The sequence below is a fragment of the Ambystoma mexicanum genome, chromosome 2q, assembly GCF_040938575.1.
Source record: "Ambystoma mexicanum isolate Mex_15411 chromosome 2q, UKY_AmexF1_1, whole genome shotgun sequence".
Taxonomy (NCBI): Eukaryota; Metazoa; Chordata; class Amphibia; order Caudata; family Ambystomatidae; genus Ambystoma; species Ambystoma mexicanum.
In genome coordinates, this window is record NC_090924.1 from 1115784602 (window position 1) to 1115810228 (window position 25627).

Sequence of the window (25627 nt, forward strand, 5' to 3'; positions counted from 1 at the left end):
CTTGCCTCAGGAATAGAACGACTGCCGGATGACATGGGGTTTGTGCCCAGGTAGGAACAGTACAGTGAATGAGTAGATAATAATAGTGAAACTGATGGATTTCTAGAATCTGGCATGGTGGACAGATTTTAGGAGGCCACCCTAGTTATAGTGAACAGGGAAACTCTGAAAGGTAGTTATGGAGATCAGAGAATGTTATTCTCAGGAGAGGGACCAGGGTTCCACAATGAGTCCACACAGTGCAGCACATATTAATTGGTGCCTTCCTGTTTGTCTGTCCTTTTTGCCTACTTAAGCAGCGCTTCAGCCTCTTTTCCTTTGCAGTAGGTGAACAGATGCAAGTGGATCTAGGTCACGTGGCCTAAGCCCCACCCAACTGTCAATCACTGCTAACCTGTTGGTGCCTTCGTGTTGTTACTTTTTCGTTACTTACGTAGCCCTCCAACATCTTTCCTTTGCAGTTGGTGTGCAGGTGCAAGTGGACCTAAGCTCCACCCACCTTATTAGCCCTGCCTCTTCCTTTTTGCTCTTAACTCTTAGATCAAGGGTGTCTCTCGCCCAGGTGTCCGAAGTGAAGTGCAGGCAAAGAAAAGCGAAGTTCCTGTATATACCTGTTTGGACCGGGAGCATCCAGGGCCCGAACACATACTCAGACAACAGGTTAGCAAGTGTGAACATGTGTTTTTTCCCTCTGTCCCCAATGGCCATCCCCACCATCACCATGCAGTGCCAAGGTCAATGACATTGTCCCTCCTCTAAGGCATGTACTCCATAATTCAGCAACTTCACCAACATGAGCCTCAAGCCCATCAGCATGCCCTCACCATCCACAAAGTGGAAGTTGATGCTTACCAATGTCTGCTCAGCTGTCACCCATGCAACAGACATTGCCTACCTCATCAGTACACACAAACTTGACATCATCTTCTTCCCCAAAGCATGGCTAACACCCACCTCCACTCACATCCTAGATGTCCTTGTCCACGACGGCTACAGCATCCAACAAAGAGACTGTCCAAACAAGCCAGGCAGAGGCCTCACAGTCATCCACAAGACCTTGTGGCCCTACACTAGACTTGACAACGACAATATTGGCTCCTTAAAAGTCCTCTCCTGCCATATCTCACTCACCCCAACAGACACAGTCATCTTCTATCACATCTACAGCTCACCCAAACCCAACATCACATTCATCAGAGACTTCACTGACCTGGGCACCACCATGTCCCTCACAGATGCCAACAATATCTTCCTAGGTGACTTCAACCTCCCAGGCTACAAGGCGACCAAACCAATGAAGGAAGCTCTCCTCAGCCTTCTCAACACTTTCAGCCTCCCACAGCACACAAGAGACCAAATACGTGAGAAAGGTAACATCCTCAACGTAATCATCACTGCACTGCTTTCCCTCCAATACAGCTCTCCTCTCCTGCTTGACTGATCTGACCACCGGGCCATGCATTTCAATATCCTGCACACCACACAAGTCAAGCATTCCCAGCAGAAACCAGTCTGACACAACTTCAGTTCCTTCAAGAACTTCCCAGTACAAGCCCTCATGGAAGATCTCGCCAACCTCCACCTCACATGGACCGAATACACCCAACTAAACTGTGACTCTTTACTGGAAGCACTCAATGCCACCTTCTCAGCCTCCATAGAACAATATGCACCTCTGAAACAATGCACCTGCAAAGTGAAACCATCAGCACCATGGTACACGAAGAACTCAACCTCAGCAAAAGAGTCATCAGGAAGCAAGAGATAACCTGGCACTACTGCAGGACTACATCCGACCTGCCACTCCTCAAGGAATGCCAAGCAACCCGCCGACAACTAGTCAGCACAGCCAAGGCATCCTACTATCTGAACACCATGGTAGAAGCTGAAAACAAAAGTAGAGCCCTCTTCAAAGAAGTGAAGCACTGCATCGACCCGCTACCCAACAAAATCTGCAAGATTCGCCAGCACATAGACAACATCTCTGCATCCCCCGACCCACTTCACATCCCTCCTCATGAAAACTACACACCCTGATGACAAACAAGGGACTCTCTACAGAGGACTTGGTAGAAATCCTGGCCACCCTCAAAAGTCCTCAAAAGCTACATCATATGCAGATGTCATCCTCCCAGCATCCACCCTCAAGACCCTCCCTGCCAAATCTCTCCTACCCTACCTGGAGATCATCAACAGCTCCCTAACTCAAGGAACCTTCTAATTGACCCTAAAGATAGGACACATCCTCCCTTTACTTAAGAAACCCACTCTGGATTTGGACAACCTAGGTAACTAATGCCCCATCACCCATATTCCCTTCCTAGATAAGATCCTCAAGAAAGTGGTAGCTGTGCAACTGCAGCAACACATCAACACCAACAATCTCCTCCATAACATAACAATCTGGTTTCAGAACCAGATGCAGCACAGAGACGGTGACCATACAGGTGGTCTATGATGCCTTCAAAATCCTCAATGGTGGCCACCATTGCCTCTAGGTTCCACTCAACCTCTCGGCTGCTTTTAACACAGTAGACCACCAGGCACTCACAGACACTCGACATCATCGCAATGGGATCAGCAACCTTGTCCTATGCTGGTCCAAGTGCTTCCTCGTCAACCACTAGCAGTTTGTTCAGATGGACTCTTCTATATCACCAATGCAACCCATCACCTTTGGAGTCCCGTAGGGTTCTATCCTCTCCCTAGTGATCTTCATATACACATGAAGTGGAGGGGATTGCTCCTAGCCACACACAACATCAACATCCACCAATACGCTGACGACGCACAGCAATACCTCAAGATCAACTTCATCAAGGACATCCACAGGCTCAAAACCTGCCTCTCTCTGATGCATTCTTGGATGTCCGGTGCATACCTGAAGCTCAACCCCTCAAATAACAAATTCCTACTCCTCACCAACAACACTGAAAACCCAGACATAAAGACCTGGCTGTCAACCAGGAACCCTGCAGGCTTCATACCTGAGCTCACCTACCGCACCAAGTCCCTCAGGTTCCACATCGACAAACACCTCTCCTTCAAGACACACATAGCTAAGAAAACTTGATGTTAGCTCTCCCTCCTGTGAAAAGTCAAGCCCTTCGTCCATCTGGACAGCTTCAGATCCACCGTTCATATCCCACCTGGATGGGGCCAATTCCCTCTACAAAGTCCTCCTTTCACCCTCCCTTGTACCCCTGAGAATTGTCCTAAATGCAGGAATCAGCTTCAAATCTCGCTGCATTATCTATGAGGAAGTAACCCTCTAGTCACCCAGCTACCTCGCTGAGAAGCTCATCATCTCCGGCAGACAGCACACCACCAGAATCCAGGACAAGCTCAGACTTGTATTCCATCGCTGCAAAAAGGAAGGAACAAGAAAACAAGCTTTCTGTGTCTCTGCCCCAAGACTATGGAACATCCTCCACATCAGCATCAGACATGACCCCATGCTCCTACAATTCAGAAAATAATTCAAGACCCACCTCTTCAGGGAGTCTCTCCTCCTCAACACCTAGGCCATCAAATTGCCAACCATGCCTGCTGAGTTGCTAAATTTCATTCACCCATCTCCTCCCTGCCACCCAGTACAGCTGTACCCCTCCTCTGTGCCCCTCTGTATCATACCCCCTCTACATAGCTGTTCTGTTGTTATTTCTGAAAAATGCTCCAATATGCATCTATACTGTTGTATGCCTCTGTAAAGCACCCTTTTGCTTCTCAAAGCGATGTCCACACTCATTAATAATAATAATAATAATAATAATAATAATAATACAATTCAATTTAGACAGGCATATTCAAAAGTACTATTTTGTTCTAAGCCCAAAAAACACACAAAAAATTAAACAAGCAGGTGATAATATTGTACACTCAAAAATAAACATATATACAGTTGCGATAGGTTCTTAAAATGCATTCAATATCTTGAATCAATAAAATAAGATAAGAAAGTGATTCAGTAAGATGGAACCAAGTCACAAGTAATATGCCCTGGCTTCAGAAGCCCAATCCCTATTAAGAGTTGGGTCTTGTGCCCAAAAGTAAAAATTCTTCCACTCAGAATGCACCTGATGCAGGTAAAGTATGTGTGTTGGTGATTGTTGAATAGAAGAGATGTTCCAAAGTTACTGGTAAGAAGAAATGTGTTCTTATCTTTGAGGTTACACTGCTCAGTTGCGCTGAACAAAAGGCAATGGAATGGAATGCTACAAAGAGACTTGTTGTCATTGTTATTCTATACAGGACAGGGGGAGGCAAATGCTTTGCATTTACTTACACCCTTAACTCCGATCTCCAGAGGTCAGGATGGGTTGACTTGGTGTCGCTGGCGGAAGGAGTTCCTGCCATTGGTTCCAGCGAGTGGAGCACAAGAGTTGCGGGTGCAAGGATTCTACCTGTCGGTTCCAGTAGCCGAGTGGCAATTGGGAAATTAAGAAAACACTCATGCAGATCCCTTTAGGACACTTTACAGGACTGGGGAAGCCACGTTCCAGTGATGGCCACATGGCTGGTGTCCTTTCAGTTGAAGTTGAAGAAGGCCTTCCAGAGCTGGATCCTTTGAGGCTGGGAGGCTGAAATTAGGCAGGAAGGTGACATATGCTAAAAGATGGCAGCCACTGAAGTTCTGACTGCAAAAGCAGATCAGCCTTTGTTCTATTGAGTTAATCCACTAGAGAGCTGGTCAGCCCACCAGATGGTCCAGGGACACTTACGAAGGCTCAGGACAGCTGGATCATTGACAACACATCAAGTCTGGTTGGTCCCACCAGTCTAGGCTTTGAAGCACTGCATAGGGCCTTCACAGATCAGGTAGTCAACAGAGCTTCAGCAGGCCAGGCATAGGAAGGTATTCCAGGCCTCTTCAGGGGTCTTCTTCAGATATTCAGTCAGGGGTACTTTGACACAGGATTCTGTGTCCAATGCTGGTCTCTCAAAATGGCTGCTGCAGTCCTCTTCATATCCAAAATCTTGCCCCGAAGCAAGTCCAAACCCACCAATGGTAAGGGTGTGCACCATTCAAACAGACGACAGTAGTCCAATCATGCCCCACACCCAGACTTTCAGGCACCAGGGATGTGGAGTGCAACCAGACAGCCACACCTCCTTCCCAAGCTACACACACATATATAGTAACACTATAATTGCTGCTACCAGTTTGTCTTTAGGCACATATATAAGTAACAAAAAATCCCAAGTGTAAAAGAATTGGGTGATACACGTGTATCCCGTTGCACTGCATTGTAAGATGCCGTGTGCAAGGTTAAAAAGTTACAAAAGTGTAAAGGTCAAAAGGGAAACATAGTTTCAGAGTACTGATATTTTAAAGGACTGGTCAGTTTCCCCATAACAAAATTAGAAAAAGGCAAGGGGAGTGAAGCTGAAGGATTCCCTGCAAAAATCCAGAACACCCTCAAAACACAACATTTGGGGGTGCACAGAACTATGGAGGGAACGTTACCAAGGAGACAGCTTTCCTAACATACAGCAATTTTAAACTAAAAGAATCTGAAAAGGCAGCTTGCAATATCTGTGTGAAAGCCTGGAGATAATTTTATTTTTACAGGCTAGTTGTGACACCCAACTGACCCGTAATAAGAAAGTTACATCACAATGGTCTGTAATCAGTTATTACATTGAATTGAATTGAATTGAATTGATTTATTATTTATATTGCGCTCGTACACATGTGTGTTAATTGTGTTTCAATTGTGACCTAACAATTCCTGCAGCATGAGCCAGCAGAATAGTTTTCTGTTTAACTTCAAATTCATTAATTGACAGCACACATTTTATGGTGGAAAGTTGAAAAGGTGTACTGCTGGAGCTTACCAAATGTGAGCAAGAGCCTGCAGGTATGGTTATTTTACAAAATGAAAACTTTTTCAGTGACTTTTAAAGGAATTCACCTTCGGCATTGGTCCTCTATTTGGTCACAAAACACTTCAGTGACTTGTAATATCCTTATAACATATGCTAGGGAGTACTTAATCCCATATCAAAATGGCAATGTATTATTATTATTATTATTATTATTATTATTATTATTATTATTATTATTATTATTATTATTATTATTATTATGTCATGACATACAAAGTTGGCTATCTTATTGAATTGTGTTTATAAAATAGTGAGCATTGCACATATAGTTTAGTATATTTTTGTATCGAAACTGTAATTTACTATATTTACATTAAAAGTGGTGAACATTGATTGATCATCGATTGATAGCGCACAACATTTCCAGGCCAGATTGCTTTAATAAAATTCAACATACATTTTATTATAATTCGATTTATTTGGGCAAAGGGAATCCCAGGACCCCCTACTCCTTCTACAAACTCAAAATATTACTGGACAGCACTAACAGACCCTTCAAAGAGAGTAACATAACCTATTCAGAAATGCAAAATTAAGTAAATTGGAAATTAAAATATATTTTCACCATCAGAAGTAGCTGATTAAACTTTGGTTTTGTCCACACTTTTTACGATTTCAAATGTTATTAAAATAATAAGTACAAAATGGATAAGTATTCTTTCCATAAATATTTGAATGTCCCCAAATTTAGAATCTACAATCTATGGAATAAGGAGTACATATGAGAAACGTTTCAGAAGAATGAACCATAAATTGAACAATTAAACAAATGGATATTCTCTCAAGTATCTGTTTACCTTTATGAGGAACATTATACAACACCAATAACTCTTTATATGAGCATATCAAGTTTTAAATATATACATTTCATGTAATGTGTGCCTTCTCATCATTAAAAACAATCATTACTTTTGTTCAGATTGACATAGTTACTAACTACATACATACAGCATTAATGAAGTCCATACAATTTTTGAATGTGTATCAGTATTATAAATAGTTGTAATTATAAGTGTTTGCAAATAGTTATTTAAATGCTTTACCGCTATACTTTATGCAATAAATAGTCTAAAAACACATATTTCTTTCCATTGCCAATATGTCACGACCCACAGAAAATGTGTATGCAAATATTAGCAATTATATACAAACATTCACAGTAATCTAGGTAATAAAAAACTTCCTCAGATAAAGATGTTCGCAAGACAGACCATTTGGTTGAAATGATTTGGTGGGAAAGGGAATCACATAGACTTCTTATTGTGCTTTGATCAGTAATTAATAAGGCAGATTAATATGTAATACTAGTAAGCATGAGGGCAATGTGAAAGTCACGTCAATCAGTATTTGTCATCATATAGTACACGCAAAAATGCATCAAACTAATTAACAATGGCATAATGTGCATATCTTTAAACTGTGCAATCTATAGTTGTCAATGCCTGCTGCAGTTGCTGTCTGTTTTATTTAAATTGCTAGAATATCCATAAAAATCCATGTCCCTGAAGTCAGTAGAATGGTCCAAGATGTCTTCTTTAGTTTTCCCTCAAACAATTCTATTCAAGTGATTATCGTTTCACAGTGACACAACAAATAATAAAAGAAATGTAGATTTGTGAAGCATGCCGATATGTATCCACATAGTGATTGCTAAAGTAGATGCAACCAATAATTTGCAAAATGATTTGGTTTATGATTAGGTGCATAGATGTCTTTCTGGCTTTATCAACTTTTTTCATGTGCTTTATTACATCTGAACTCACACTACATTTCATGCTACCTCATGTCATAAAGAAACAAAACCATCTGAGTGACCTCAGCGTGTGAAGGACCATGCGTACAGTGGACGTCACACTTGGGATAGTATTGACATGCCCAGTGTTAGGAAAGATTCTCTTTACTGCACCTTTCCTTCCATCTTCATGGAAACCCAAAACTGTTTGCTTTTATTCTTGAATCTGACCTGCACTTTCTGCAGCACAGTGAATCCTTAAGCTTCATTGTTCTGGCCTTTGCTCACATGTTATGGGGAAACTGATATGTCCTTAAGGCTAGCAGTACTGGGAAACAGTGTTTCCCTTAGTTGTGTTGCTATGTTGCAACTTGTGGTTACTTTTTGTGTCACATGTGGTAACTTTTTATCATTGCACAAAGCAGCTTACACTGCAGTGCAATAGGGTGCATTTTTGTTATGCCCTAGACTAACACTCAAAGAATGTTTTGGTTACTCTAGATGTGCTTAAAAGATGTGCTGGTAGCAGCAGTGACTTTTCCCCACTTTTTGGGGAATTTCGTTTTAGCTTTACCGTGTTTACTGTGTTTGGCTACTGACTGTGGCTACTGGTCAAACATGTCTGAGCCACAACTTTTTTCACCCATTCTTTTTGCATCTTGTTGTTAAGCCTTCGTCCTGGCCTCAGAGTCCAGGAAAATCCTTATAAGGACTTCCAGTGCCTGGGAAAGCAGCAGCTTTTGGCAGGCTACTGAAGGGCTTTGTGTGTTTGTAGGCAGGATGTGGGCTGGGCCAGTCTGGCCCCAATCCAAATACTGGTTTCTGTGTGTCTGAATGATATGCATGAGTGTTCCCGCCAGCGGTCCTGATTGGACGACTTTGCTGTGTGTGTGTGTGGGCTAGTCCTGCTATTGGCTAGTGGGAGTTTCGACTCCTACCTGGCTTTTAGAATAAGAAGAGGACCCTGCATGCATTCTTCAGAGACCCTGGAGAAAACTGAAAGAACCAAGTATCCTGTCCAGCTGAGAAGACATGCAAAGAAACCTGAAACCTGATTGAAGGATGCCTGGCAACCGACTTCTGCTGCAGCTCTGGTGGAGCCCTGTCTGCCTCGTGATCTTTAGTTGCCCTGCGAAGGTGCTACGTACCCTGGAGTGGAGGGACCATCCATTCCTGGCTTCTAATCGGTGCCCAGCACAAAAACCACCTTCTTAAGTGCCCGGCAATTGTCCTGTGGCTGACAAGCTTTGTTTTTGGGGTACCGGGTCACTGTTCTGAGTTCCCACCTGAAACTTTGCACCCCATCAGCTGCCACTGCACTGACACCCTCTTTGTCATTTCGGCGTCCAAGGGGACCCGAGAAAGACCAGAAAGTCTGACCATGGATACTGAATACTGTTGCATCGCTGTGCATGGCGTGCACCATCCAAAACCTGCTATTCCGACACGAGTCCAGTCCCTAGAGGGGTGCTGCATTGTTTGTTTTTGCATTTTTTGACCGAGAGTCCTTGCACCAGCAAAAGATCCCAACCGGAGTCATTCTCGAACCTGAAACCCCTGGAAATCGAGGACCACAGATTTTTTCAGAAAAGCAAGCCAAGACACCCTTCCTTTGTTCTACAAAGATGTGGTAAGATTTAGAGTAAGGGGGTAAGTTACAGAGCTTTTAACATACCCCTATACTCCCATTATAGGTCAAAGGGCTTATAATGATCCTATTTTGTATACTATAGGCTTTGACATTACTTGTCTTGGCAAAACGTCTAACTGTTGGTGGTAATTTTGTGCACTGGTCTACATTAAACAATAACTCTAAGAATCCATCACTAGACCCCAGAGACCCTACCTACATTGTTTCTTGCCTCCTAAATTATGTGGAACTGTATCCTGAACAATAGGGCACAATGCCCCAGACAATTTAGGGTTGGACAATTTTAGCTAGGGATAATCTCTGTTGACCTTTTTGTGTATGATACTTACCTATTCATTCCTTTGCAGGAGTATTTTGATTTGTATTGTGCATTTGAACCTGTGAATGTATATATGTATTTAGTTTGATTGTATTGGTCTACCTGAAAGTATTCATTTTCCTTTAGTGTGTTTTGGCCATAATTAAATAACTGTATTTTTATACATCCTGTCTAAGTGCAATTTGTGATTCCCATTGTGTGACCTCATAGTGGACCCTTTACACTCTGACCCCTCTGAAGAACTTAGCCTAGACCGTCTGTCACTGCTACCTAAACTGGTTTGGCTACAGCTTCCCAGAGTTGTCCCTGTCACAATATAGGTTGGCCTTCTATACATCTGTCCATCAGGCCTTAGTATAAAAAATCAGTTCTAACACCCAGTCGACGTCCCTTTCTAAATTCCAAAAACAAATAATGTAATACTCCGACTACCACATATCATGTGAATCTAGGCAGATACAAGCATCAGAAACCTGCTGGACCGGAGCTTTGTGCTCTGGTCCCGGCGCGCTTCCTGCCTCGCGACTGCCATCTGAAAAAAGGGACTCAGCACCTTGTCCAGCATGCATATCCCCCCTAGATCCCACTCAGATCCCACTCAGGAGGTTGGCAGCGCTAGCGACGCCAATCTCCCGAAGGAGGTGGGGTTCGGGACCATACACACCCCAGATAATCCCCAGGGTACGAATGGCTTTCACCACCACTGTGGGGGCCAGACATAGCCTTTAACGGCTCACAGCCCTTGTCGAGGCACATACTTTGCTCGGGCCCACCTGGGATTATGCCGGCAATCCGTTAAAGGCCATGTCTGCCCCCACACCGGGGGTGAAAGCATAATGTACACAAATACCATCTTGCATGGTCTGAATGTGTATATATGCATGTCCATGTGGAGTCCCAATGCACAGGGTTCTCTTAATTTGGACAGTTTATTTGTAGGGCTGCCATTTTACAGGTGCCAATGTAGATGGTTGCCAGTTTCTTTGCATGATATTCTAATGGTCTGGCACCCTGTTTTAGGAACTGTGCGTGACAGAGAGAGACTCTCTACATCGGAGTCTAACTGGATTTGCACGTATGGATGAACCCATCTTTTCAGAGTGGCAGCATTTCTGACACATGAGGATAAGGTTTCCGCTTTGAAATGGCCTGCAGCCTCATCCAGCAAGTGTTCCTGTTGGGATGCCATTCACCACTGAATAAAAGGGGACCTAAAAAGGCAGATTACTCTACCAATAGTGTAAGGTAGTTAATTTGCTGATACTTGGGCTATTCCTGTATTGTGTGAAAGTGATAAGTGCAGCATGGGTGTGCATGCAATTAAAGAGTGAAGATTCCATATGTGAAGCCTGCTACTGCAGTTCTCTGTGAAATAAACTGATAAAGGTAACCTGTTTTTTAGACCATATGACCCTCCAGAACAGTCCTGTTTCTGGTGCGTCAGAACTTGCAAACATACATTTATTTATTTACATTTATAAAGCGCTCACACAGCCCGCAGGCATCGAGGCACTGTTTGGAATTGTTTGTTTTTCTTAGTTGCGTAAGTGTGTTTGTTTGTCTTAGTTACGTATTTATAACGCGCTTAAACACCGGGAGGTTTCTAAGCGCGGACCCGGGGATCGAACCTGTTGCTGCTTCGTGTCGTCTTGCTTCCAAGACGCGCACGCTGCCGCTGAGCTATCCTCCCGGGTCATCGATTGTTATCAATTACACAAACATTACACAGTCGGTGCGCAAACATTCAGTGGCCCCCTAAATACCTGACCCCTCCTACTCTCTAAGCATTTGCCTCCGCTAAGTCAATAGTGCTCAGCTGGCTTTGATCCAGTGCTTCACAGGCACTTCCGTTAAGGGCAGGGAGCATTCTGTGCACCGTGGACTTTATTTTAAACCACCCCACTGGTCTCTTCACAAATTAAGATTCGGGGCCTAACCAATCTGATGTTTGTAATTGTCATCGTACTGATTTGTCTTCTGCAGGTCAATCCACTGTCTGCTGCCATCTAATGGGCATTTAAAAAAGTGAAACCACAATCCGGCTCGTGGAACGCTCGTCAAATAACTGTATTAAGTATTCCGTTTCCTGGGCAGGGTGCACTAGGTTAGTGCATACAAAAGCAAGCGGGGATGTGTCCTGTTACATCATGGGGCATGTCTCCAAGGCTGCCTGCCCTAATAGAGGTTCTTCGCCTGGACACAAGGGAAGCATTGGGATCTCTTCCAACCCCAGCACCCCTCCCCCCTCCGCCCCTCTCCTCCTCCTTTAAAGGCTCAGTGGCCCTTGCAGAGTGGTTCGACTTGGATCCTGTGCTGCATAAATGGTTTTGGCGTAGTCTGATATTTATAGTAAAAGACCTATGGCGTGAGTTTGGCAGTTCTTAATCGAAACGTGCAGTTTCTAAACAGTGATGTGATTTCTGGTCCCAGGGTACAGGAGCTGGCAATATGAATGCAGTGTGGTAACTGGTTTATTTGCAATTGTTCTCTTTTTCTTCTGTCTTGCTGGACTGAGGGAAGTCTCCTATCTTTTCTGACCAATGGATTGTGGTGAAGAATTTTTCTTTGACGCTGTCAGGACTGAGTTTTGATCCATTTTATCTTTCAGGTGTCCGTTTTTGCAAGGACCACTTTGAGTGAGCTTTGTTTGAAGGAAATGCGGCTTCTTGTGCATTTTGCAAGTGTGCAAATTTCCATTAGCAGCCATGTACTGTTACGCTGTTCCATTTGGATGAGGTTTGTCCGCACTGTTCTTTAAATTGTAACAGAGAGCAAACGAAGCTTTGGTCACCTTGTGGCATAAATCCTCCATCATTCAGGTCTGTAGGGTGTTCAACTCCACATGGCCCAGTAGTTGAGCAAAGTTGAACAGGGTACGAAATGTTGGGTGAAGTAGCTGGAAGGGTCTGCTGTGATGGCAGCTAGAATAATTTCTGTTGATCAAAGCAGCTGGCTTGTGAGCGAGTTGTGCACTATTGTTTGGTACATGTGTTTATTCTGCTGGCCATACGCATTCCTACTCCGGGCATGGAATCCCATAAACATGGCAGTGTCTTACGGCTTGGCATCCTGGGAAATCCCGCACACTTTAACGAACCCCAGAGCAACCCGGACAACTGTGAAAGGGTCATGTGGGTTAGTATGTTTGCATAGGGCCAGTCCCCTGCGCTTGCTGCCCCACTAGCTTTTAATAGCTCCTCACATGCAGACACTACCCATGAACACCTCATCACTCTAAAAAAAAAAAAAAAAACGATATTCCATGACAAACTGGCCTGGCTGCAAACATAAGCGTCCTACAAGCCTATCGCAGCCAGAACCCTGTCTGAATGTCCACCCACCAGACTGCAGACATGCACATGATATCTTCACCACCACTTACAAGGAGAGGAAACCCGGTATACTACTGTCTAATCACAATTAGCAGTGTATACTTTGTCTATATCCGGGAGGATAGTGATAGGAGTATAGGGAGACAAAGTTATAAAGCCGATACTAGAGGAGTGTGGTGTGAACACTCTCAGTAAAACATTAGGAGAGACCAATGAGGGTTAAAAAAACCAATATCAAATTTTAATAATCAACAGTCCGTTAAGATTAAAACATCAATTAAATAAATAGGTCAGAAATACAGACATTGTCAAGTCCCATGTAGAAAGCAGCAATAGGGAATACGTAACAGGCTCTGAGGGCCAGTTGAAAGTAGTGTTATAGCAACAATACGACCACTAGGGGTACTTTTCAACCTAAATAGCAAGGTACCCATCCAGGTATGGATAAATGTGTCATAAATTAAACTCTCTGTTTAAAGTTCAGAGATATGTCTCGACATGTTTCTGTTCCTAGAGAGCAAGGTGTGGAACATTCATCAGGAGGGAGTACATTACAGTATAGCCTATTTGACAATTGGGATGGAGAGCAATAATGCCACTACAGTATCATAGCACCTGCAAGAGATAAAAACAGCAAACAACAAAGGTTAACTATTAAATAGTTATATACTTTGGGAGGTTCAGAGCATGAACTGGGCAACTTATAAAGGGAAATAATTACCTTATAGTGTGCCTGTGGGGGCTCTCTACTAGCATTAGTAGGAATTCGGGTGGTCAAAATCACGGCCCTAAAAAAGAGGGGGATAATAGCCAAAATCAGCTATTACAAAGCCTAGTAGTACAGAAAACACAACAGCAGACAGTGTGGAAGAAGACACCCAATATGCGAATAAGCGTGAAAGCGTATCAGCGTTGACAGGGGGAACTTTCACTGGTGATTCCCACATGCAAAAAGGGGGCCGTATACAGAACGGTGGTGGATAAGCGGGACGTGTTACACAGCAGTGTAGGTGGTGTCAAAGTCCAGATTGCGTAAGGTCGCCCGGGCTCGGCATATTAGAGATAACATACCACTATGTCACAGTGCATCAGGAGGAGAAGCATGGAACCGGTGTTTTATTAACAAGTAGAGCTAACACCAACATGGGGCAGGGAAACCCTGCAGTGAGAGCCGTGATCGTGATAATGGTCGGGTGTGCCCATAACACCATCAATGTCCAGAGGCATCCTACCTTGGTGAGACCATAGGGGTGTCATCAGGGGCAGATCCCCGCTATCCGCACTGTGGATACAGTAAATACAACAAAGTAGTGCAATCATGTTAAGGGAAATACGATCAATTCGCAACAACGGTCGCTGGAGAAGAATCGATGAGAGAGCAGCAAAATGCTGATCGTTAATCAGCAAGGTGACTTACCCAGTGCGGGGGAGTAAGCGGCCAGAAGGTGTCTCGCCCTCGAGGATCTTTACAGAGTATCCACAAGCAGCGCGATGCGGCCGATGCAGGTTAGTTGTCAAGGGAACCACGAGTTAGTCCTACTATTATGTTCGTGTCTCTTGAGACGGGTGCCATAAGTGTGTGAAACCAGGCGGCGATCTTTCAAGGGAGTAGAAGAGAAAGAAAGTGCCGGAGGTAGAGGTGCAGCCAACACCGGGTCTGTAAAGGGTGCCTTAATCAGATGGAGGAACAACACAGACTCGAGGGGGTCTAAGAACATCAACAGGGGCAAGAGTATTGTGGACAAACTTAAGGAACAAAAAAATCTAAACCTTAGAGTTACAGGGTAGAATTGCCAACATTGACATCAAAGAATTGGTAATTAAATTGTAGCAATGAATAAACAGATTTTTACAAGACCGTTATATATTGTGCCAATCAATCGACTCGTTGAGTCCAGTAACATCACTGTGTAAGGTGAAAATCATCTTTTGTTCCATTTTCAACAGTTTCCTTTCACGTGCCGTGTTATTTGGTCCTTTCAAAACCAGTAGGACTGTCCAGGTAAAATCTTCATATTTGTGTTTCAAAAGGTTGAAGTGCTTCACAACTGGGGCATTCTCAGTTCTATTCCTCAGACAGCTCCGATGTTCCATTATGCGGGTTTTTACTTTTCTGATAGTCTTCCCGACATAGTGCAATCCACATCTACAGGTAATCATGTATACAACAAAGTCAGTGTTGCAATTAGTTAGGTTCTTTTGGGTCCAGGGTTTTGAAAGGCCAACATCAACTTCTTTAGTTCTCGTAGTTAGTTTGCAAACGCCACATGAGCCACAAGGATAGTGTCCCGTGGCTTCTGGAAGACCCCAACTCTAAGGTTTAGATTTTTTTGTTACTTAAGTTTGTCCACAATACTCTTGCCCCTGTTGATGTTCTTAGACCCCCTCGAGTCTGTGTTGTTCCTCCATCTGATTAAGGCACCCTTTACAGACCCGGTGTTGGCTGCACCTCTACCTCCAGCACTTTCTTTCTCTTCTACTCCCTTGAAAGATGGCCGCCGGGTTTCACACACTTACGGCACCCGTCTCAAGAGACACGAACATAATAGTAGGACTAACTCGTGTTTCCCTTGACAACTAACCTGCATCGGCCGCATCGCGCTGCTTGTGGATACTCTGTAAAGATCCTCGAGGGTGAGACACCCTCTGGCCGCTTACTCCCCCGCACTGGGTAAGTCACCTTGCTGATTAACGATCAGCATTTTGCTGCTCTCTCATCGATTCTTCTCCAGCGACCGTTGTTGCGAATTGATCATATTTCCCCTAACCTGATCGCACTACTTTGTTGTATTTACTGTATCCACAGTGCGGATAGCGGGGATCTGCCCCTGATGACACCCCTGTGGTCTCACCAAGGTAGGATGCCTCTGGACATTGATGGTGTTATGGGCACACCCGACCATTATCCCGATCACGGCTCTCACTGCAAGGTTTCCCTGCCCCATGTTGGTGTTAGCTCTACTTGTTAATAAAACACCGGTTCCATGCTTCTCCTCCTGATGCACTGTGACATAGTGGTATGTTATCTCTAATATGCCGAGCCCGGGTGACCTTATGCAATATGGACTTTGACACCACCTACACTGTTGTGTAACACGTCCCGCTTATCCACCACTGTTCTGTATATGGCCCCTTTTTGCATGTGGGATTCACCAGTGAAAGTTCCCCCTGTCAACGCTGATACGCTTTCACGCTTATTCGCATATTGGGTGTCTTCTTCCACACTGTCTGCTGTTGTGTTTTCTGTACTACTAGGCTTTGTAATAGCTGATTTTGGCTATTATCCCCCTCTCTTTTAAGGCCGTGATTTTGACCACCCGAATTCCTACTAATGCTAGTAGAGAGCCCCCACAGGCACACTATAAGGTAATTATTTCCCTTTATAAGTTGCCCAGTTCATGCTCTGAACTTCCCAAAGTATATAACTATTTAATAGTTAACCTTTGATGTTTGCTGTTTTTATCTCTTGCAGGTGCTATGATACTGTAGTGGCATTATTGCTCTCCATCCCAATTGTCAAATAGGCTATACTGTAATGTACTCCCTCCGGATGAATGTTCCACACCTTGCTCTCTAGGAACAGAAACATGTCGAGACATATCTCTGAACTTTAAACAGAGAGTATAATTTATGACACATTTATCCATACCTTGCTATTTAGGTTGAAAAGTACCCCTAGTGGTCGTATTGTTGCTATAACACTACTTTCAAATGGCCCTCAGAGCCTGTTAAGTATTCCCTATTGCTGCTTTCTACATGGGACTTGACAATGTCTGTATTTCTGACCTATTTATTAAATTGATGTTTTAATCTTAACGGACTGTTGATTATTAAAATTTGATATTGGTTTTTTTAACCCTCCTTGGTCTCTCCTAATGTTTTACTGAGAGTGTTCACACCTGTAAGGATATTTGGCACGTTACAGCACAGAGTACAGCACTACAGCACAAGTAGCATTACAGCACTACTGCACAAGTAGCATTACAGCACTACTGCACAAGTAGCATTTTTTTTTCAGCACTACTGCACAAGTAGCATTACAGCACTACTGCACAAGTAGCATTTTTTTTTTTTGCAGCACCACCACAAGGGTGCGGTGCATTGCTATATGGGTTAGCAGATTAACAAGGAAAGACAGGCTATTCAGTCAAAAAACGATTTTAACATATAAGATGCAAAGCTATTTTTACAGTTAAAAGCACACGTGTTCATTTAAAAATGCACACTATTTTTCACCTGAAATGCCTATATTGCTAGAGACACATTTGAAAATTAACAGCTAACATATTAACCATTAACCTGACTAATAAAACCTTATTTTATTATAACTCACTAATAAAATGTGTTCTCTACTGCAGAATTAGGCATATTTTGAAAACCAGTTAAATGAGTGTGCAGATTTTTCCTCTCTTCTCTGCATGATTATCCGTGTTGTTGTGCACAGTAACTGCAGGAGGAAGGAAGTCAGATTTGCAACAATTGCAAATGTATAAGCGAAGCTATTGTTTAAAAGTAGGAGGATGAGAGATGATGGATTTCATTGGAACACGTCATAAAGAGGGCTGAGAGGAAAGTTTTAGTGGGCAGTAGCAGGGAAAAAGAGAGGCAGACATCTTTCTGCACTACTGGGGAGAAGACCTGGCTGTGGGGGTGTCCTGCTGCAGTCGAGACTGGGGAAAGCTGAAAGAATTACCTTTCCACTGGCAGAGGCAGTCCTATCTGAAAAAGCTGAGAATTCCAGGCAATGACCCCGGCTTGAGAAGGCAAGCGTTCCTTTTTATTGGAGTTACGCCAAGAGAGCCACATTCACAGAGAGAAGAATCTGAACAGATAAGGTAATTACCTAACTGGGGGAGCTGTGTGTGTGCACGAAAGTATGCAGTCAGTTTAGAAAAATGAAAGTCCCGTGCGTGTCTTTATCAAGTGCTAATGTTGCAATTTAAGTTCTGTTCTCCGCCACTATAATTGCAGTGTGTCATTGAAAATGCTTTGATTGTTCCCTTTTATTGCTGTAAAAAATGAGATCATGCCTAAATGTAAATTTTATAATACAGAAAATATTTGAAAACAGACGGGTGGTTTATTTTCTATTTACCATTACAATGCCAATGATGTGGGGAGATTTTTAAACAGTGCAATGGTCATTTTAAGACAGATGTGTGTATGTCAGAATCAGTATGAATAATTGTGAATGACTGTAGTATAACTTGTTGGAGGTACATGAGCCAACGGGAAGAGAGACTCTCTGAACATAGCTCCCTACCGTATATAAGGTAGTGGAAATTACCACAAGACTACCACATATAGCTCTCTGTCGTAAATAAGTCAGTGAGTTTGCCCATGGTGGCGCACCAACACTATCCCTGGAAATTGTGGTTTCCCTAGAATGCAGGTCTGAGGTCTCTCTAGTGATCACACGAAAAATCTAAGCGAAGATAAGGGATTCTGGACATTGGGGCCACAAATAAAACAAGGGAATTATGCTCACCAAAATACCACCAACCACGTATACCAAATATGCAGGTCTGGGTGCTGAAATAATGCATGTCCATTGTATTATTGTTGCACATGGCCAAATCTGAATACAAAGAGTGATTATTGCTAAGTTATTTCTCGGCGGTAATAAAATACCGTCAGGCCCCAAATCTCCACAAAATACCCTACATATTTATGGTGCGTTGCAGGCCGGGAAAGTGATCATAGAGTACCTACTGGGCGTGGCAAGCGTGTCTCACACTGCCATTTGCACATTAAAGGGAACCCATTTTATAATAGCAGTGTGCCACTAAAAACGAATTTCAGAATGTCACAAAGGGAAACCACATTCTCAGATCTAGTGCAATATTTAGAGGCAAAGTTATTTGCACATGGGAATTGGTCTTCGAACAGTACCTTAGAATGGAGTAACCGCATTCAGGGTGAGGTGCAGAAAGAAAAACTAGACAATATTTTTGCAGAAGGCAGCATAATTCAGGTCTGCCTTACGAGATTATTGAATGCAGCCGATAAAAGTGCAGAGAAAGACTGTTTAATACGTCTATGCGGCAAAATATGGTTTATTTTAAACAAGTCACTGCGAATGCAAGAGAATGATACTCAGCTAATTAACAGGTTAAAGACTGAAATAGATGGGGCAAGTAAAAATCAGGAAATGTTGAGAGCAGAATTGGATGTATGCCAAAAAGACATGCAATTAAAATGCAGAGACTTTGATACTCAGTTATCCAAAAGCAAGAAACAATTTGAAGATAGTGAGCAAGAATTGACACACTTAAAAGCCTTAGTGGATCACATTAGGCAGGATAAAGATGAGGTTGTTTCAGAAATGCAGATTTTACAAAAAGAACATTGTGAAAAAGAAGGTGATCTCCAGAGTGTAGAACAAGAAATGATTAAAATGATTCAAGAAAGAGACAAAAGAAATAAAGAGTTCAATGAATGCCAAATTCAAATGTGTGACATGCAGGAGGCAATTAATAAAATGAGTGATGAAAATAATTATTTGCATGATGAAGCCAACAGACTCCTTAAAAAGTGTAAGGACTTAGAACAGCAAATGTGCATTCCCAGGTCACAGGAGAGGCGGCAGGGTACCACATTCAATGGAGTGGAGGTGAATTCTAGCTCTGCCCAAAGAGCTAGTGCCCCAGTGACTGGGCCGGTGACTGAACTTGGTTGCAGCGCCCTTGGGGGATTTGATACTCCCATTGGGGGCAGCCACCAATCTCATACACCTGAAAACAGGATTGAATCACAAAATAGTGCAATTCCATGCATTGCAACAAGTAGCCCCATAAAAATAATGAAATCCATTAAAGCCCTGATCAAACCATTTAAAAAGGGAGGTGAATGCTGCATTGAGGATCACTTAGAAGCGGTGCATGACATTTTTAAAGCGCTCCAGATACCTAAGGAACAGTACAGACAATATTTTCATTTAACTTTAGATGCCCCGACGGCCAGCATCATAAGGGGATTAAATGAACAGCAGAATATGACATGGCTGGAGTTTGAAAAAGAAATTAGGCGTCATTTTTCTCCTTTTCAGTCATTGCAAGAGGCAAAGAAAGTTGCGTACACTATTACTGCTGGACCTAATACATCACCTCGCCAATTTTTACAAGACTTAAAAAGAGCATTCTCTCGCTTTGATGTATCTTTTGACTCAAATTCCAATGAGTTTAAAACCGCATACTTCTATGGGCTACAGAAAGACATCATATCCCAATTGGTCCGTGAATTTGACCGTGACAAGTCCCTTGAATGGATTGTACATCAAAGCACCAAGCTATATGAGGTACTCTATTGTCAGGGTAGAGAAAGTGATAAAATGAAAGATACTAGGCCTAAATCTAAAGAACCCTCAGCCACAGTAATGGAAATCAGGTCAGCCAAAATGTCCCTTGAGTCTGCTCAAAGCCAAGGTAAAAATAATGTGACACCTGAACCAAGGGGTAATCAACAAAGATCGCCATTGCCTGTACCAATGTTCCAATCACATGATCCTAGTAATAGAGAGAGCTACATCAGCCCTAGATATTTAGGAGATAGACCCCGGGTAAGATACCGGTCTGATATGGCAGGTATGAACAATAACCAGAGACAAAATCAAGATCAAAGAAATGATGGTCCCTACCAGTCATTGGGGACACAGAGCAGATTTGATCCCAGCACCATGATATATGGTAATCAGGATAGGCCCCGATATGTGGATCGATTTACTGATAATGGAAATCAATATAGGGGCCAGTACCCACAATCTGAGAGACAGGACATGAGGCAAAACGTGAACTACAGTCCACGCCAGTACAATGATTCCCCACCAGGGGACTATAATCAAAGGATGGGTGCAAACCGCTCCCCTCCACAAATGAATCAAGAATTCAGAAACCATCCCAACCGGTATCAATCACCTGAGAGGTATCAGAATAGATCCAATCAGGGGGAAAACAACCAATATCGACCTAGGCCACAGAAAGAGGATCCTAGAGAGGTGGAAAGGTTCCAATGCCTTGAGGCCCAAGTGAAAATGTTAGCTGAGCAAATAGGAAAGCTCTATACAGCGCAAAAACAACCTTCCAAAGAGGGGGCTGATGGCCATAGCAATGACCGGGGGGCTTCCGAAAAGTGACTAAGTACTCATGATAACTGCAGTGCCAAAATGACAGATTGCTCTGATATAACTTTGCATAACGACTCTGAGATGACTAATGGATTAAAAATGAAAGTACCAGTAAATGAAATTGTGACAGAAAGTGCAAATACTTCTAAAAAAGAGGTACGGTTTAACTTAGAGCTAAATAAAACAGTAAAGATTTGCACAAATGAAAAAGAAACATTAGGAATTCCAAAAGAACAAAGGGACAGATTTAAGAAAAATGACTCATGCATGGGGAATACCAGTGAACAGGGAGTAAATGGGGATGCCATAGCTCCTTCCCTGGGCAAGCAAAACAATTACCAAACACAGACAGAAAAAGGAAATACTCACAAGGAGGGTACAAGTCAATCACCTGAAAAATTCTTTGAGCCACATATTTTTGAAGAGGCTGAAAGGGCTGGTATTACACTAAATGATCACAAATGCACAGAATTAAAAAATGACAAATTGCTGAATGATGTTGTGACACATGTTCAGTTGGAAGGTTGTAATGTGGTCTCTGATGTTACCCAGATGGATGGGCGAACGGTGGCCACACTCCAAAAAACCTCTGAACATGGAGAAATGAATAAAATATCTCGCACAGAAATGGGTAAAAAGGAGGGAAAAATGTCTTTTCATTTACCAATGTGCTTAGCCAAAAGTGAAAAAGGCCTGAGAAAGGTGAGCCCTGAAATCAGTAAGAATTCACATTTCTTATGTGTATTAGAGGAAGTTGAGGACAGATATTATGCACCCATCACTGTAGAAGAAAAATGCCACACCTTTGCTATGATTGACACTGGCGCACAGGCCACAATTATGTCCAAGGAGCTGGTAAAGAGTATCAATGAAGGGAGGCCTCCACAGAGTCAGATCACAGTGAAGGCAAATCAAGGCCCAGTGCATAACTTTAATGGGGAGGAGGTGCCCATCATAGGTGTAACTGAGGTTGACATAAAAATAGGAAAGCACAGAATGAAACAAGAGGTATTGATCACATCTATTTGTGAAATTCCATTTCTGATGGGGACAGATTGCCTGAAAAGATTGTCTCCTCTCATAGATGGGGTGAATGGAGTGCTGTGGTCCTTAACCAAAAAACCATTGAGGCCTAAGAAACTAAAATCACAAAACAGCAATATAAAAGAATGTCACACCGTTGCCAAAACAAAGGATGCTGTGGAGGTATATCTACAGAATAGCTGCATACCTAGTGTCACTGTTATATTAAGGTGTCAAGACAAAGATCAGAGCGACAATGAAAAACTACCTGTACAAATATACTTGGACCCAAGGAAAGATTGGCAGACTGCCATAGACGAACACACATTACGTTTCTATTTAAAAGAGAATACATGCAAACAGAATATTGTTCCTAAAACAGATTCAGAAAAACACATTACCACTCTGGCAGAGATACACATGGAAGATGAGCAACCATGGGTTCACGCTGGTATAAATGATTATCTTAAAACAATAAAAGCCACTTTAGCGCTTGAACATGAAAGGAGTTTCATTAATGAGAAATTGTTGCAAAAAATTATGGAGAGGGAAGAAATCCCGAAATTTAGGATTAAAAACCAATATGTTTCTGGGTTGGACAGTCCAAACTTTGAAAACCGAATTACAGGCAGATGCATGCTTAAAATTAGCATTGGGCAGAAAGCAATTTACCATAATGTATGGATAGTGAGTGGAGCACAAAATGAATTTTACATGGGCAATGACATCATGCACAGAATGTGTATGGTGTTAGATTTCCTTAATCAAAAAATATGGTCGCGCCTAGGTGGGCCGGCGCCTGAATTTGAAGACAAAAGAAGGGCTTATCATTGTGCACAACTAGTTCCTTATGCAGTCGAATTACAGATGAGGAAAAATACTATTATTCCTGCATTTACAAAACAGTTTGCAATAACACTGAAATGCAAAAATGGACAGCAGATGAAAGGCTCTGATGCATTTGTATGCCTGAATGAATCCATAAAACAACAAGGCCTGGATTATGAATACATTCCATTGGTAGACATTGGTGAGGGATCTGTAAAAATCATGGTGAATAATAAAGGTTGTCAGGATATTCATTTAGAGGAAAACTCCCCATTAGGAATGGCCATACAAAAATCACATTATACGGCAGATTTAAATAACATGGTGATTGGGAATATTCCTGAAAAATATGTAGATGCCAAGGGCGAGTTGCCAGAACACCTGGACTCTCAGCCCAAAGGAATGTTTAAAATTCATTCTGTGTATCCTTATGATTCAAATGAGACAGTGTGCTGCCATCAAGAGGATTGCATAATATTTAATTTAAATGAAAATGAAACAGGAAATCAGCCCATTGAAGTGGAAGCTGATATGCCAAAATATTTGAAAGTGGCAGCTCTACAAAAAGACACAGCCACACAGTTAGAGGAAAGCGCTGAGATTCCTTTACCAGAAGAGTTTCCAGAATTTTCCAGAATGGTAGAAGAGCAGATCTCCTTAGCGGATGCATGTAACAGCGATGAGGATCGACGCACTCTGAGGGAAATATTTATGGAGTTCAAGGATGTATTTGCAAAAGATGCTTATGATTGTGGTTTAACTGATTTACATGTGGCCACACTACCAGAAGGTTGTAGCAGAAATCCAGTGTTTGTACGCCAGTATAGACTACCGCTGGCATGTTTAGAATCATTGGCAGAGATTATTAAAAATTTGGAATCACGGGGAATAATTAGGCCCATTCATAGCACATCCAATACGCCTATTTTAGGTGTGTTAAAGCCAAATGGTCAATGGCGGCTGTGTGCAGACTTAAGAGAGTTAAATAAAAGAGTACCAGTATCTAGATGGCCACTACCATTCATTGATCAGGGCCTAGCTCAGATACATGGTTCAAATGTATTTACCACGTTAGATCTCACATCTGGATATTGGTGTGTGCCATTGGCAGAGGAGATACAACACCTATTTTCCTTTACATTTGACAGGACTCAATATGCCTGGCTTAGAGCTCCGTTCGGGTACATCAATAGTGGGAGTGAATTTGGCATATTTTTGAGAAAGGCCATGCCGGATGCAGCGGAAAGAGGGACAATAGTTTATGTGGATGATGTCTTGATAAAAAATGAAAACCTTAAAAGCCATTTTGATGAAATAAGACATGTGCTTGGCCAATTGCAGAAAGCAGGCGCCAAAGTATCTTTGCAAAAAGCACAATGGTGCAAGAAAAAAGTGAACTTTCTAGGGCATGAAGTGACTGAACATGGGCTAAATCCACAAAGGAAGAAAATAGAGGCCATACAAAGATTAAAAGATCCTAAAAATGTGAAAGGAGTAAAAAGTTTATTAGGGATGACAGGCTATAACAGAAAGTTCATTGAGAATTATGCAGAAATCACTCAACCATTGACTAAACTGCTTAAACTAAATACTCCCTGGAGATGGGAAAGAGAGCAATCTGATGCAGTGGCTAGATTGAAGGAATGTCTTGTAAAGGCACCATGTTTAGCATACCCCATAAAGGATAGGGATTTCTTTATAGAAATAGGCTTTTCTGAACATTGTATGTCAGCAGTGTTATCACAAAAACACGATTTGAATCACAAAACCATTGCATATGCAAGTAAGGCATTTTCCCAAGTTGAAATGAAATTTAATGAATGTGAGAAGGCCCTATTAACCACTGTGTGGGCGCTACAACATTTTCGCCCCATTGTTCAGGGAGAAAAGGTGATTATTGAAACAAATCATCAACCTTTGCAATTTTTAGAAAGTAAAAGAATTAGATCAGGCAATCTAGCGCAATCCAGAATCACTTCATGGACGCTGGCATTACAAGGTTTTCCCGTAGAAGTAAGATATGGACAAAATAAAAAGAGCCCAATTGCTCAAGGGTTAGCTGACTTACATGACTGTGCAGCTGAACAAATAACAAATGAAATGGATGTGGAAGCTAGTTTACAGGAATTTGAACAATCACCACACAAAGCTTTTGATGAAAAAACATGCAAGGATTTGCCAACTGTATATGTGGATGGTTGTGCTTTTCACATTGAAAATGACAGTAATAAACAATTAGTGGCAGGAATAGGAAATGTCTGGTTGAAATGTGAAGGCGTTCCTAGTATAGGGATGAGGATTGGAGATAGGAGCAGTCAGGTGGCGGAATTGGCAGCCATCTATAAAGCAATTGCGACTGCAGTTGATAAAAAGTTCAGTGAAATTGTCCTGGTGACTGATTCTGACTATGCACGGAATAGCTTTGTGGAATATTTGCCTGGTTGGAAAGCAAGAGGCATGGTTACATACAACAAAAAGCCACTTAAACATGGAAAAATGATACAAGCCATAGACAAATTGGTGTCAGAAAATAATTTAACAAGGATATTTGGCACGTTACAGCACAGAGTACAGCACTACAGCACAAGTAGCATTACAGCACTACTGCACAAGTAGCATTACAGCACTACTGCACAAGTAGCATTTTTTTTTCAGCACTACTGCACAAGTAGCATTACAGCACTACTGCACAAGTAGCATTTTTTTTTTTTGCAGCACCACCACAAGGGTG

General features: G+C 42.4%; 1 protein-coding gene across 1 annotated transcript in view; it reads right to left on the reverse strand.

Annotated features, from left to right (window-relative positions):
• LOC138568836 (ATP-dependent translocase ABCB1-like) overlaps nt 1-25627 on the reverse strand; it is a 615126-nt gene that overhangs the window by 81465 nt on the left and 508034 nt on the right. Inside the window, exon 19 of the mRNA XM_069646608.1 lies at nt 8438-8443. Within this exon, the coding sequence (XP_069502709.1) occupies nt 8438-8443 (6 nt within the window). The remainder of the gene's footprint in view (nt 1-8437; nt 8444-25627) is intronic.